Source organism: Malurus melanocephalus, unplaced genomic scaffold (assembly GCF_030028575.1).
Source record: "Malurus melanocephalus ecotype Western Australia unplaced genomic scaffold, MMel_1.1 scaffold_387, whole genome shotgun sequence".
Classification (NCBI taxonomy): Eukaryota; Metazoa; Chordata; class Aves; order Passeriformes; family Maluridae; genus Malurus; species Malurus melanocephalus.
Window position 1 is genome coordinate 48,381 of NW_026623619.1, and position 16,498 is coordinate 64,878.

The 16,498-nt window shown below is 41.9% G+C and overlaps 1 protein-coding gene across 1 annotated transcript in view; it reads right to left on the bottom strand.

Moving 5' to 3' along the window:
• The window catches only part of LOC130581158 (neuronal acetylcholine receptor subunit alpha-7-like), a 43,280-nt gene extending 27,903 nt beyond the window's left edge, over positions 1-15,377 (bottom strand). Inside the window, exons 1-2 of the mRNA XM_057379109.1 lie at positions 15,359-15,377; positions 13,108-13,247 (exon numbers count right to left, since the gene is read on the bottom strand). Of these exons, the coding sequence (XP_057235092.1) occupies positions 13,108-13,247; positions 15,359-15,377 (159 nt within the window). The remainder of the gene's footprint in view (positions 1-13,107; positions 13,248-15,358) is intronic.
• Positions 15,378-16,498: the final 1,121 nt, after the last annotated feature.

The window sequence follows — 16,498 nt, forward strand, 5'->3', positions numbered from 1 at the left end:
AGAAAAGAAAAGAAAAGAAAAGAAAAGAAAAGAAAAGAAAAAAAAGAAAAGGCTGGCCTTGGGCAGAAGCTATCACTTGATGAAAAGTACACAAATGCTGCCTGAATCGGGGCTCACACGCTGCCTGCACAGAACAGAAGTCTGCAGATTCGGACATCTGTGTGCAGATCTGAGCCACAACAGAAACAAGATGATGTTACCAGGATGCACCCAGTTGGTGCCCAAATCCTTTGGGGACCCCCAAGGTGCCCAGCTTTCTGTAGTTCCCCTGCAGGTACAGGACCTGCACAGTGGTGATGGAGAAGCAGGGCTTCRGAGTTACTGTGGTGCAGATACACAGGTACCCAAACACTACCACAGCCACACCCTGCACTCCCCAGGCACTGAGGCTGTGGTACTCAGGGGGAATGGCTCACTGTATGCCCAGCTGTCCCTGTGTGTGTCCATGCCCTAGGAAGCTTACATGACTGTCTGCAGTGTTTGGGGTGGGAGATACTGCAATTGCAAGCTGCTTAGCAGGCATTTAAACAATACAGAGTGGTCTCTGGATATGCAGGCCCTCTCTGGTCATATCCTTAGCATAGAGGATGATCAAGTGCTTGCCATTGTCCCCCATGCCAAGTGTCTATCTCACTACTACCTCTCCTGCTCCACTAGAATCTATGCCACTTATACTGTTTATTTGCACTCAACATCTAAAAAGCTCTCCAAAACCAGAAGATAAATAGCACTCCTGAAGTAGCCAGGGCTTTTCAGCTCATTCTGATTCTAAATTATATGGGGGGTGTTGGGGGTTTTTGTTTGTTTGTTTGTTTGTTTGTTTGTTTGTTTGTTTGTTTGTTTGTTTTGTGGGGGTTTTTTGTTTGGTTTTTGTTTGTTCATTTGGTTGGTTCAGAGGTTTTTGAGTTTGGTTGAGGGAGATGTTGTTTTTTGGGTTTAGTTTTGGTTTGTTTTTTTTTTGCAGTACTTTCTCTCTAATAGGGAAGAAAAACCTAAACTGCCTTATTCCYTTTGGAAAAATACCAGTCTGCTCACCTCATGCTACATTCATTCTGCCTTTCTTCCCTTCCTCCCCTCCTGAGTTACCCTCACAGTACATATGCACAGAAACTGCTCCAAAAGTGTCAGGGAAGATATGAGCTGGTCAAAAACCAAATTGCAATGTCTCACACAGAGCTGCAACACTAGGTGTGTGTGGCCTTTTGTGAGTCCTCTGGAGTCACGTCTTCTGTGTTCCATGCAGGAGCTGCAGACTCCTAGGCTAATGCATGATGGAAAACTGCCCAGAGAAGTCTCCTAATTACTGATTCCCCAGCACACAGGACACTGGACCAGTGGTACTGCTGAACTCTTTGCATGAACCTTGTCTATAGCATGATCTCCTCTTCTCTTTTCATTTGAGTTGTTGGAGCTCCTAGAAAGGGAGATGTCATTGATCTGGAGGATTCCTGATTTTTTTCCATTCCACTGTGGCCAGAGTTAGGCTCTGCAGCCAGGCTCCTGCCCCAGAGAAGATAAGTTTCAGGCAAGAAACAGGTCTTTGCCATAGAGATCCACACAAAATTGTCTATCACACTACCTCCTCTTGAGACCTGACTACAAGGCTTCTGCTGCTGTGAGATGGTACACAAAAATCACATGTGATTTWGTATTGTTATGCTGTTCATACATTTCCCTTTCTCTTCTCTGCTGCTCCATCAAACCTATGCCTCTCTCTATAAAAACCACAATCCACTCCAGAGGCCTGGTCCATCTGTACCCCGTTTTGTTCCCTTGCTGTGGTTGCTGTGGCTGAAGTAATTGTAAGAAAATCTGCAGTAAAATAAGAGAAGGAATAGGCTTATTGAAACAACTCTTTTAGATTCTGAAGGATTCAATGGGATAAACACCATCTTGAAAAAGTATAAAATCCTAAAATAAAAAAAAAACCAAAACCTGGGGCTGGTAATTGATTAGTTGTAAATGAGTAATGMTGTAAATGAGTTGTCAGAGTTATCTATGTCCACTGACCTGGGAAATGAAAGCAACCCAGTAACACAGAGRTTGTGTCCCAAGGATCCTTAGAGGCCAGCCATCAGCCCATCTGATGCATTCCTGACCACCAGTGACTCCCAAGGTATCCTGTGGGGCTGGTGAGCATGACACTTATCTGAATTGTGCATCAAATATTAGCAATAATTTGTGTTGTTAGACAAATAAYTGGTGCTTTATACTTGTATGCTGCACATGTCCTCCTTACAAAGACTTTCTGTATACTTTCAAAGAAGTTTGAACATCATAACTAAAAACATGGTCAGTAACAGTCAGCCAATGCCTTTCCTCTGCAAAATTAARGACTTTCCCCTATCTACACTGAACCCTTCAGGGAAGGGCAGGAGGGGACATTCCTCATTTTGTCAACTACCTATGAAAACCACAGGGGAGTGCCTTAAGGTCCAATATACACCTGTAAAGCTGTAGATTTCTAGCATGTGGACATGCCTTCTATCAGGAGCCTTTTATATCATATCAATGGCTTTGATTTACCAGGAAGCTCCTTTTTGCCTGGCATAGTAACTTTATACTTGACAGCCTGCAAAGGAAGACATCTCAAGCTGACTTCTGTATTTCACAGAACAGTTTATTGTCATTAAAAGTTTATCTGTGTGTCAAACACTAATGACCGAGCTAATCAGCTTTGACTCMAAGCAATTCTTCAGCCATGCATTAGCTTTAAATGTATTGTCTTGGATCTCCTTTGTCTCCTTTTCACAGARCTACTGTGCTCAGCATGTTTGTTCTGCTTTTAGATTTATTTTGTAGTAAAGGAAAATATGTCTTTTACAGGTCTTGCAAGCTTATCCAGAGAGTAACCATGGTCTTCCTTGTCTTGTGTTTTGACAGCAGCAGTCTGCAAAAAAACGAAGGTCTAACTAGGGCTTTGGGCTGCTCATGTCTCTCTTAGCTTGGGTAAAAAAAAAAAAAAAAATGTCACTTCAGGATGTTTTCCCGGCCATTCAGAGACTATTCTCATCCTTGCCTTAAGGCTGCTGAGCTCTTAAATGGCATTTGGCATTTTTGTAAAATACAGAAAATGTTTCCATATGCAGCACTGGTCAACAGTTATGCAGCTTGATGGGTCCTTCTTATAGTACAACATAACAAAATAGTTTTCAAACAAGGATCTGAGTTTGCCAGAAGTGCCTGGTTAGCAGAAGAAGCAAAGCTTACTTTACACTGGGTAGGCATTTGTCCAGGTATAGCTCTCTTGCTAAGTCATTCTAGAGAAGGACCCTCAGGAACTAAGGAAAGAGTGCCTGCTGGGGCTGCTGAGGAGATGAGGGCCATGAGAATCTTGAGTGTGAATCTACCCCATTAGAGCAAGAGGTATTTAAGAGCTGAGTTGTTAATCGAGCTTTCCATCTTTTTGGTGGCTTACTGAGCCATACAGCTTTGCATCCTGTAAGGAAATATATTGGCCTTTGGAGTGGGCTGGTTTCCTTGCCTTTCCAAAGCTGAAGAATTACAGCTCCTGCCATCTTCATCATGACCTCTGTGCTGTATGCATCTGTAAAATACTTGGCACAGAAGGGACYGTATTTTTCTGTTAAAAGATACAAACCAATAACCATGAGAATGGGTATGCTTTACTCTGTCTCAGGAGATCACTGGTCAGTTARTTTCGCCTAAGCAAAAGCTAATTATTGAGCTTCAGAAGTGCTGGAGGCAGTTGCCTCACTCTGTGTCATTGGTTTGTGCCGAGGGRTTTAAGGTTAGTTGAGAGGATGCCTTTCCTCCCAGGAGATAACTCGAATAATCCATCACACGGCTTTTTCTGTGCAAGATTCCTGTCTTATTTGGCACTGTCAGCCTTGGAGATGACCTTCCCTCTCCACTGGGCCAGCTCTCAGCTTCCATCTTTCCCTGCAACAAACATCCAACAAASCTAAAAATTATCAGCTCTCAGAGGTGCTTTTCCATCACTCCCCCAGCATTTCTCCTGGTTTGCAAATATTCACCTCAGACAAACTGTTTTGAGGCTGGTATTTAAAAATGCGGGAAAAGCTGTGGTCACTAGTAAGTGCAACAGTTGTTCTCTAAATCCTTCCTGTCTTTATCTGGGTCATTTTCTCCTCTTTCTATCTCCAGCCTGACACCAGTTAATCCTCTGCCCTGCATATCTGCTTATTCTTACAGCCACCTTTGACCCATGGAGAGTGACAGTTTGGTTTGTTTTGGTGCAYGTGCCATGACATGTGAATGTTTTAGTTCAGTTTTCTTTTCCCTGCCCTAAATTCAAAGCTTACARTGTATGTACATCTGCCTGCATCGCACATCACTGCCTGTCAATAGATTCTCCCTTGCCAGGCCAATATCTAAATAAAATATAACTGACCTTAGTCACATAATTACCTGGGTTGTATCACCTGGACGAACAAACTCCAAAACCCTTCCTGCTTCAGCAGTCACATCATATGATTACACGTCATCTCTGTAGCAAGGCATTTGTTACCAGGTGACCAGGAGACATTAATTCTTGCCCTCTCACAGAGCCTTAGAAGTGGGAGTTGATTCATTCATTGACTTATTGCAAGACAATGATCCGAAAAGTCCCAGACTGAACAAGTAACTCTGAGAGCTCATGTGTGAGCAATACTTTGGTATTACTTTGGTAAATTTTTTTTCCCCTCTGTTTTTGTGCCTGAAGATCTGAAAGCAAGGAGGTAAACAGTAAAGTGACGTGGAGACTTGAAGACTCGGAGACTTGGGAAGTTTTGTTAGCAGGGACATTGATCTTTGAGTGGGATTTTATTAAAAATATCCTGAGGAATTGATCAAGCTTTCAAATGCTTGGATGCTCAGTCTGTGACTGCACAGGCACACTTTTCCATTGCTGAACCACCAATCTGCCCACAACCTGGGAAYTATTAATTGAGATGATTATCTAAAAGTCAGCTCAAATGCATTGAATGGTTGAAGGCTCACAAAGCAGTAATTCTGAGAAAAGCCCTAGTTGCCTTGGCAACATTCAAATAAAAATCACTGGACAGCCTTTGTATTTCAGGGGTCTCATTAAAAAGCTGGAATAAATAATGCCATGGTAACATCAACTTCATAGAGGTATCTAAAGTTTAAATACTTCATCTCAATCCTTTTGACAAATCACCCTCAGGAGGAAGATGGAACTCAGACAGGAGGGCCCAGAGTCCAGGAGAAAGACTGGGGAGAAATACAAAAATACAAAGGAATAACAAAAGATGAACAAACATCTGCTGGTTATTTTGTTGCTCATCAGGATGAAGATGCATCTAGGAAAGTGCTCATAGCAGAGCACCTTTGTTGCTTAGGCTCTTTCCCCTGTGAATAGYTGGAGGCGATGTCTCATACATGTTTTTCATCTAGGGTTGAGCTGCATTCCCATCTGATGCCACTGGCTTCTCCCTGAGGTCATGCCTTTCTTGGTTCCCTCCTGTCTTGCAGAGMTATGTATCCTTTCTCTGCAGGCAAGCGGTGCAATCTGCCTTTGGTCTTTCCACYGTGTAGCAGCTACTAGGAAGGCAGTGTAGTATCCAGAGCAGGCTGTGTGGTGCCACTGTCTTTAAGCCCCCATACTCTTCTCTCCTCAAAASGGCAGTCTAGGGGAGTTACGATAGCATTTACATCGGCTACTTTCAGCAGAGTCTACTCACTTCCTTTGGAGATAGGAACTTTACCTATTGGAGGTTTTGGCCACTGTGAGATCACATTCCTCCCCTTGCAAGCCCATGAGCCAGGACCAGTCACTTGTGGTGAGAGTGGAGAGTTTAAGACAGCCATGTACCAAGAGGRGCACAGCCTTGAAAGAGGGACTGTGCCAGAACAGATGCAAATGCAGGGATACCAATGATATTCCTTAGGCTGTATAATGCATGGTCATCAAAGTCTTCAAGAGGTCTTCCTTGTGAAAGTCTTGGCTCCCTGTATGTCAGAGACCAAGTAGATATGGRTGTTAAACACAAAGGCCTGGATGTAAAAACCACTGCATCAAGTACTGAACCCATGCATTCCCCAAAGGTGAGAGTGGGAGGAAGAAAGGGAAGAAATGCCAATTTCTGTTGCCAGGACAGGTTTCACAGTAGTAGTTAGTTGTCATTCCCCACAACATTTTCCGATTTTCCAGTTTCCTGAAGATCAGGGCTCCTGTGAACTGTGACACACAATGTAGACTCCAGCACTGGTCTTGAGAGTTTGACTTCAAGCTCCTCCACAAAGACCTGCAAATTGCAGGACTCCCTCTCCCCACAGTTCTTTGGGATCCTGGGAAGAGTGAAGCCACCAGCTTTATCCCACTGTTTCAAAGATGCTTGTCATGGAAATCCCAGGAGTTGGGTCAGAGGCATTCACATGGCATTCCAGCACAGTGCTGCTCTTTGACTGCTTGGATAAACATGCTTAGTTCCTGGGGGAAAGGGTGTTATGTCACCTTACAAAAGCAGCCAGTCCTCCATTAAGATCCTGAATCATCCACATATGACATGTAGGTGGTTTTTATATTCTCCAAGGTAGACACCTCATCCTGAAATAGCCCTCCATGTATTTTGTGCATAGTTGGCAGGTGCTTCAATAAACAGGACTAGACACAAATTGTTATTTCAGGATATTAATAATTAATTGTCTTTTTCAGCACTTGAAATCACAAGGAAAACAGTAGAAGGACAGYTGAGAAAGCCAACCCTGAGTATTTAACAAAGACTCATACACAGCCTGCAAGGCTGCCTTTGCTTTTTCTCCCTATATTTGCATGCACAGCAAAAAATAAGAGGATGTAGGCATGGTCCAAAACTCAAGTGAACTCTTCAAGCCTGTGATCAGGGATAGAAAATGGGAGGAAAGGTTTTTATGCAGGAGCTGAACTCACTGTCTCTCACGACTTGCCCTCAGAGAACTCAGAGAAACTAAGAAATACTAAGTTCAAGGCCACTCCAACAACTTGGCTTAACTAGTTTATTGCAAATCCTTGATGCCTCAGATTACTTACCCAAAATAAAGGAATATACATGAGCTCAAGATCTAAATTCTCACATCTACCAACATAGTACAGCCTTTTCACCTGGCAGACAGAAAATTGTTTAATTATTGTGAAATGCCCAAGCTGGATGAGCACAACTAAAAATTTCAGATGGAAATCAGCCATTCTCTTGTTAGAGACACTGTCTCTAAGTACAGCTGGGGGAACCACGATGAAGGAAAACAAACCATGGAATTGCAGCTCACTAAGTTAGCTGTCTCCACTCTGCACAGAGTGGAGCAGAAGTCAAACAAAAGAAAAATATGCCATTAAGGTTYGGGTAATTAAGACTCCATCTTAAAGTTTCACACAAGAGTGTGCAAGCAGTGTTAGTTGGGAAGCCATAACTACCCATGATGTTTAACTTCATTGAGTTAGCAAATTTACATGTTGCATGTTTAACTGGTTTAGTGATGCTGGCATTTTGATAATGCCTGGCACACAGGAGACAGACAAAATAATAATTTATGGCTCAATTAGCCCTGAATTTCCCAGTTTACAAGATCCTCCCATGCTAATGAAGAGAAATTTTACTTTTTCTTCCCGGAGTTGAAAATTGGTTACACTAAGTGAATTCTGTGACCAGAAGAGATTTTGGGATTTAACTCTAATGAATCTGTTGCTCCAGAATATTTTCTGTAATTTTTCTGTCTGGAATTTTAATGATTACTACTCATGATCAATAATTACTGATTTTCAGCTTTTCTAATGGTGTCCAGTCTGTTTTCCTTCTCAGTTGCACTATTTTGCATCAGCCTTGCTGCTCTGTACTCATTGAATTGGCTCTTGCAAGCTGAGAGTGAAAAAACAACCTTTCGGGAAAGACATGTGGTTTGGTAGAATAGGTCTTTCAAGGAGAAACAGAGTAAACATCACTCAAAAAAAGCTACGCACGAAGCCCACAAATAAATGCAAAGACATTATTCGGAATGAAAAAAAAAAAGGTATTTTAATCCAAAAGGGCTGAAAGAGTCGGTTGAGCGGTCAAGCTTACATTGTTGAAGATATCTATCTGCAAAAGATTTGCAAGGGATGTACTATAGGGATTATGGTTTAATCTAGTAAATACTGATACTATATTGGGAATAACAAATGAATTGGTGCTTATGTGCACTGCATATTTTTGTTTCCTTGAATCACTTGTCTGTTGAGATGGGTTTACTACATAGCAACCAGTACAGATTTTTGTATGTGTGATGGTGCTGAAATGAAAAGTGGGAGGGAATGACCTGGACACTGTAAGGTCAGTTTAAGAAGGAAGAGGTGAGTTAGAGCTAGAAAATAAACCCTTGAACTTTCTGGACTTTCAATACACCTGCAGAACCAGCCCTGGAAATCTTATGAAACAAAATAATTTGAAAACAAGGATATCAACTGCTAAATGCATTCAGATCTGACAGAGGTTTTGTGAAAAAGACAACAGCAGGAGGGTTGTGTCAGACAGGAGGCACCCCAGGGTTGAACATAGCCTTGCTTCCTGCTCTCTCACCTTTAATTTAAGGCACAGTATACTGACAGGCAGGCTACAGCTTTGGCAACTCTCAGTCAAACAGAGAACTCTTGAGCAAAGAGATCACTCTCCACCAGCTCTTAGGACTGAGTTAAACAGTCCTATTATTTGATGAGCAGATCACCTGGGAGATGACCATTTTGGAGTAGGTTGGTTCTATGYCAACAGATGCCTGCATTTAAAAGTTATTCCATTACCAAACACTTCCAGAAAAAAAAACCCCAAACCATCAGAAAATAAAAAAATCCCTCAAGTCCTTCAGGTTTTCAGACTCTGATTTAGGGGAAACCAGTAGAAGCTAAGTTTGAATCAGCATTTTGATAAAATTCCAGGTACAGAAGACAAAAATAGCTGTGCTGCTAAACTAGTATGCTACATACCGTGATAGTGACTGCACCTGAATGCTTGGGGAAAGTATGTGAGGATCTTTTACTTTGTTTTCCATGAATGACAAGGCACAGACCCAGTTTTCAGGGAAAAAAAAAAAAAAAAAAAAAAAAAAAAGAAGTGAATCTTTGTTTTTGTTGTCCTACTAAACTCTCACATTACCTCATCTTGCATTTTACAAAAATGTTGATAACTCTGACACACCATAGCAACATCTGCAGTTTAAAAGTAAGGTGTTCACAAGCATATGATTAAATTTGGGATAATCCRGCAGATCCTGGGATATACAATCATTCTACACACTGTGCAATTCAATCAAAATAGTCCACAATAAACTTTTCAAGATACAGCATTTGTTTTGGGTTTGCAGCACAAAATACAGCAAAATTACATCGTTTTTGGCTTCTGGAAGTGTAAAATGGCTCATGGATTGTTGGGGATCTTTTTTCGGCATTTTTGTGGCCTCCCACTGGTCATTTGCAGTCCTTTTTTTTTGTCATTATGACCTCTGACAGTGGAGCAAGAAGGCTGAACATGAAGGATAAAAGTACCACAGGACTCCACAATACACAGGGATCTCAACAGCTATACTTTTTATTTTTTTAAATAACAGTGCAATGAGATGTACACCCCTTTAGAAAAAGTCTCCTGCAAATGCCAACTGGAGCAATGAAAACCATCACTCATGATGACAAATAGTTTCCACCTAGCAGGTTCCCTTCACATTGTGCCAAATGAAAATGCTTTTATTTCCTCTGCTGCAGAAAATGTCATGCCTCATTTCTTAATTACTCTACCCTCACCAACTGACTGGGCTCTTAGACAAAATAACAAGAGTACTTTTGTTCCAAGTACTCTTGGATGACTACCCTTGCTTGGGCTGGTAGGGAGAGACCATCAGCCAATGCCCTTCTGATGCACAGGGAGTGCCTGAGGGTCAGCTCCAAGCACAAGTGACCCTCAAAAATGGCATACACATGAGACAGCTCAGCATGAAGTTGTCCTTACACCCAGAGGACAAGGCAAGCTGAACTGAACCCTGCTGTTAAACAGGGGCTCTAACTGTCCCTCATTCTGCTCATTTTTTTCCTGAATGCAATGGGCCTGTCATGGCAGTAGCTATGAATAAATATAATTTTGGGGAAAAGTCCAAACCCTAAAGTCCTTCATTTGCATTTGTCTACCACGACTGTGACAAGCAGAGAACATGCTCTTCTCAGCTTTGAGAATGATGGCTGGCTTTGAATCCTAAAAACCCTACATATCTTGTGTAGGCAAATACATGCAAGTAGAAGCAGACAACCTAATCCAAAGTGGTCATCCTTCAAAATCTTCTTTGAATGGTTGCAAGAAGAGGACATGAAATTTTTAAGTAATGATTTCTTCTACTGCTTGGAAAACCACAGTGGTTTCAGAGCAGTCTTTTCTGTCTGTGTAGCAAAGTGAAACTATATTGCCACCAATGCTGTTCTCAGCAGGCTGCCTGCAGAAGACAAATTTAGGATTCATTACATTTTAATACASTATGTGTAGGAAACAGACTTACGGAAGCAAGTCATGGAACTTGTCCCAGAMAGAAGTGCATTAGATGGTATGCCAGGTTTTGGCATGGATAATGTATAAGTTTTTCTGAGCATCAAAGGCAGACTCCTCATTTTCATACAATAAAACAGTAGTCTTGTTTTTATCTTCTTCACATTCTTTTCTCCTTCAGGGAAACCAGAACAGGGTCCACTGTCACATGTTCATAGCAGTGTCTGCTTGCAAAGCATGTCAGTGCTGTAGTATGCCCTGGCACATCACACGTCACTGAGCATGGAGTGCTTGTTTCCTCCCAGGGAGTGTGGTGCAAGGGCTGGGACCCTGCCTAGCACCCTGCTCTTTTATGGTAATGGAGCACGCTGGACACACAAACCCTCAGAAAGGGCAGCTTTTCATGAATTAATGAAGATTAATGAAGATTAATGCAGGTACCATTGCCAAGACTGTGATGCTGTCTACCCTGTCCCCCAAGTGAAGAGCTGTGCACCAGCTGCTTTGTTTTCTGCCAGGCAGGGAAGCTGAAAAGGCAGAGTCAACTCACCCACAGCTTCCCACCTGAGTGAACAGAGATGATCACTTGGTTTGTCTCATGCTGTCTCAGATGACAGAGGTTACCTCTTCCTTGTAGCTTGACTGCTGCTCTTTACATCACTGTGGCTATAAGGATTTTTATAGACATTTAAAAAGACGTTCAGCAGCTGGGGGAGACAGATGCAGCTGTCTGTCCAGTCAGCAATGGAGGATGAGGGGCTCACAAGTACAGTGCTTGTTGCTGGCATATTTCTGCATTGATTCCTGATTTAAGAACCCAGAGGATCAGTGTTTTGTGCATTTTCAGGCTTGTTGTTTTAGCCACTTGTTGATGCCACCACCTTTTTACAAAGTGATTTCTGACCTCCACTGAGGAGACAGGCACTTTTTTACATCATCCATGATAAACACTTCAGGTGACTCTGGTTTTTTAAAACACCTTTAGCACAGTTTGCAAGACCACAAGCCTGGGACAGGTCATTAATTCTGATTAAAACTGATTAACATCTAGCAACTGTACTGGGTGCAGGGATGTAGGCAAGAAAAGTTTTGCTGCTGATAGGTATGAATATTTAGCATAGCGTTTTTGTATTGTGGACAACCAAAAGGAACATTGTACCTAAATTTCTAGTAATGGACATTGACACAATGCAGATAAAGTACCCTAAAATATGCCGGTTTCCTGAAAGTTTGGGTTTTAGGTGTGTATGTGAAACATAGCTGAAAATTTGTTTTATGTAACTCCTCCTGACTGACTGACTTTGAAAATGCAGTCACAGCCTTATGGCTGAAGAATTCCCTTTAGTACCCTCAGCCTTCAAATCAGGTTGAAAGAAAATACCATATAAAGAGAAAGGCTGAAGAATGATCTTTGGAGCTGAGATGCCTCTGCTAAACCTAGAATTGCTTGCTGAAATTTATTTGAAATTAGCTCCAGGAAATCTTTGCTCTTTCATTCATGTAAAAAACTTTGGTTGACAGTACTGATCTCCTCTCTCTTCCAGTTCAATGCAATTGGTAACATTTCAGAACAGAAAGATGAGTACCCTGTCTGAGGGGCTGCTGCCTGCCTCCAGGAGCACCACAGCTGAACCTGCCACTTGTATGTTGTGATGCTGTGGGGCTACATCTTCAGGGTCCTGCTTGCTTCTCCAGGGAGAGCACCTGGTGTCCTGCACATTTTCAGGAAGATTGTCAAAACTTTAAAAAGTTTGAGGCTTCTGTTACATTGCTTTGCAACTGCACAAATGTTACCATATCTCTCTGTCTATTCCTCATTTCCTCTGTAACAGTGACAGTGCCTGAGAAACCAGCCCCAAACACTGCTTATGGGGAAGGTAGCATGAAGATAGGAGCGCTACTGTGCTCACCTGTTTGCTCTGCTGACAGGGTGAAGAGGGTCAAAACTGTTCTTCTGCCTTGTTTTTCTCATGTAGATGAAAGAAATCCTGTCTATATATATCATGGTTTATCATAGAGAATCCTCTTCATGATGAAAAAAAGGATTTGGATTATTATGTTAAAATTTACCATGGGTCAAATCTCCAATTCTGTAAAAGCATGTTGCAGTCAAGACAATTAGAGGGCTGTGCCTCCAGGTTTTGCTTTTATGTATTTCTAAGCTCATCTCAGGGCAGATTCTTTCAGTTGCAGTGCATGGTGAAAATATGATGGGAGAAGAGGCCAGTGCCATTATAATAGCTAATGAAAAAGTGTAAGTGCAGTGTTGGTAGCTTTGAAAGCTGCATATGGTCTTGAGTTATTGCATCCCACATAGCTCTGAGAAGAACATATCATTAATAATTTGCAGCAACACATGGCTTCTAATTAATTGAATTCTCTTTTTGTGTTTAAAACAAATGGAAAAAAATGCATATTTAATCTCCTTGCAGCTTATGTAGTGTCAGAAATGGCTGTGCTTTTAGGAGGATATTCACTGCTCTGAAGTGTCAAAGCATGTACTCCAGCATTTAGGGAGAATGCTTAGCAAAAGACAGACTACTTTCATCTCTGATTGTCTGATAAAGAGGCAAAGCATGTCTTCTAGATGAGAAATAAGATTTGTTATGCTGAATGGGTGCCACAGAAAAGAGAATAGGAAGTAACTTACCACGTCAATTATCTGCAGCAAGGAAAGCTGGAGCTCGACTACAAGTGGTTGGGAGTCATTCACTACCGGTCGTTCCAGACGATTGTAGTTCTTCAGCAGTTCTCTATACAAGCGTCTCTGGCTTTCACCCTGCTGAGAGACTAGAGGAAAAGAAAGAAGGTGTCTGTCATTCCAGCTGGCCACACTGTCACCATTGTTTGCCTTTTGTTGAAAAACCCCTCTTAATAGGTTTGCAATTTGAAAGCAGTTACTAAAAATATCGCCCAAATTCTGCACATGGATGTGGCAGACACAGCTTTTCTGCATATGTGAATGATGAATTCTTAAAAAAATTAACTACTAACACTCTAACTCATTACTAACATTCAGAACCTACTTAAGAAATCTGGGGCACTGACTGAATGTTGCCATTCCTTGGAGTCCCTCCTGCTCTGGTCAGCAGAGCTGTGACTCCAAAACCACCAGACAGCTTCCTGGAAGGCAGTCACAATTCTTTCATTTGCTTGTTCTTATTTCCTAGAGACTGGCTACTGTGAGCCAGCATTGGAATTACTTAGACATATTGTGTTTTTATCAAGCAAAGGTAGCAGGTATTCTTATTTCTTGGAACTGATGTATCAGGCATTTCTCTATGTTCAAGAAACAGTAACAACGCTTCTTCATATCCTCTTCAATTTTGTGCAGCAGTCTTCCCAGGCTTTGGGTTACTTCCCTTGATTTTTTTCATTCTGATGGCAGCACATTTTGTCAACATCTATTGAGGTGGTGGTATGAAGACTAGACTATTTGACAGCTATTACGGTGACATTGAATTTCTGATATTGCACACTTAACTCAGTTTCTTCTGGGAACAGAGTTCACACAAAACTGCCATGTAAACAGCTGAGCATGTTAAAGACTAGCAGAATTTCAGTCTATGCTTAATTTCCACGATGTCCTAGTTCCCCAGCTTTGGGTTGGTATGGAAAGCACCCATCTAACCTGCATGACCAGGTTTTCTTGCCACGATAACTGCAGAGGTGAAGGTTTGGGCATTGTCCCTCAGCAGAGCAAGTGGTTTTCTGGGACACACTGCTCAAAACCCTGGTTCCCTGAAAACTGAGTAGATCTTGGTGCTGTGGCTAGAGGCAGCCACAGCTCTTAAGCCACCCTGCTTAAGAGCTGCACCTAAGAGAGTGAGAGTCATGGGCTGCTGGTTCCCTGAGGTCATACCAGTCCTGTCAGCATGAGTGTGTAATCTCTGAACCATATAAATTCAAACCCAGGCAGAGAACCTGCACTCTAAATCATCAGTACTTTGGACTGAAGCATTTTTGTCCACTGTAGCTCCCTGTCTGCGTGCGTGATGTTTTCTATCTCCTGATTAGAGCTTTGCACACATTGAGATAAAAATTTCTCTCACAGAGGTTGTGATGAATATCTTCTTGACAGTGCAAACAAAATATAACAACCCTTCTGCCTTCCCAGTCTCTTACCATGCTCAGCAAACCCTTCAAGCCTGAGACAAGCTGCCCTACAACATAGCAGCCACACCTTTTAAAGCTAATAATAAATTCAGTTTATAAACACTTCATAGGTCTGTTCAACTTGTGTTCTCTTCATTTTTGCTGATATAAGGAAGCTTTGTGACTTTCTAGCATGGCAGTATGTGGCAAATAAAACAGAAGAGTATTTTCCTTCACTTTGGTAAATTACATCAATTTCATGGGACCTGTCTCCTCTTGTGTAATACTCTACATGATCACTGACAACCAGAGGAGAAAATGCTGTAAGCACTCCTTCAATAGCCCTTGCTGACACCTCAGTATTGGATGCTATGTTTTCACCAATAGCCAAGACAAGTTCTGACCACACTATTTCTCCTTCAGCATCTTAAGTAGGCTTCCCTACTTACTTAAGCAATGATTTAAGACTTCTGTTATGGTCTTTCCAGTGCTTTAATAGGGCCAGACTCTGTCAGAAAAGCCTTAGGTGGAAAGGAAACAATGAGAACCACCACACATTATCCTACAGAAAGAGGCTCTGCGTTTGCAGCAAATTTGCTGTCCTTTCACTCACCTGGGTCCTTTCACCACCCAGTTCCTGTGCTGTAGGGGGAGAAATTACTTCCTGAACTATTGCTCTCATGTTGAGTTCTTATGTAATACTTGCCTTTAACCTTTCTTTTAAACCAACTGCTTCAGCTTTTACAAAGGAAAAGTGCCCTTCACTGGTCTCTGGACTCAACTGGGCTGCTAGACTGTTCTGGTACCTTCATTGTCATGATGCATTGAAGCTGGCCCCCAGGGAAGGTATGACTTRCAGGAATTTGAGCATAACCCTTTGCTGTAGGCTTTGAAAAGCTGTCTTTGCACTTTGTGCTTCAACCATGCTGAAGCCAAGCCCCTTTCCCCATTAAACTTTGTAAGGTGAAGTAGCCCCGAACTGCACCTAGTTTTCCACCCTTTCTTCAACTCTCCCCTCTGTAATGTGATCCTAATACTTTGCAATCTCTTGTATTCAAATTGTTAACATAGTTGTAGCTGATCTATTCGTTTGCCAAGCTGGCATTGGTGATCGCATATTTGTGTGCTGCGTGGTTTTGCTTACAAAATTACATCGATTCAGAAGCGATGGAGCCTTGGGGTGTCCTGGCAAATAGCCATAGCAGCTGTTGGTACCACAAAGAGCTGGCTAGCTAATCACACTGCCATCTCTCTGCTACAGCTGCTTTGGAAAAGCAACTGAGGTGGATGCCTAGTCTGATTTGTATGCTCACGGACTTTTTCTTTAAATTGTGATCTTCAAATACTTAATGTTTCATACTCCAGAGAGATTTCTGCTTTTTTGGCCTATAATGTTTGTGCTAATGCATTGTGACACTACATCTCTGTGTGCTAAATGGAGTGTTTGCTGGTGATGGGGAAGTCTGAATCTCTCAGGAGTAGTGGTAGAATAAGCTTTACCATTGACTATCCCTCAGTCACAGAAGTTTAACCAAAAGCAGTAGCACTCTTTTATCTTTTAAACTAGGCCAGATGATAGATATCAATATTTAAGGTTGCCAAGTCAGTCTCCCAAAACCAATGCCAGACTTACTTCCCATGAATGTTAGTGATAAGTAAAAGGCACTTGCAAAAGGTGTGGTATTTTCTAGGTAGAGGGTCTTTATCTAGAATTTTTACAACCCACTTCCTCTGATAGTATCTCCCTTGTTTCTTAAATATCTTTGAAGCAGTAGGAAAACATAAAAACTCACTAAAATTTGAGGGAAGAGGAGTGAATGATATTTATCTCAAGTTTAGCAAKAATTTTGACAGCATTTCTGAGAAATTCTCACAGACATTTGTCTGCACCTTACAGGCTAGATAAGTGAACAGTGAAGTGGACAGAAAAATGGCTGAACTGTCAG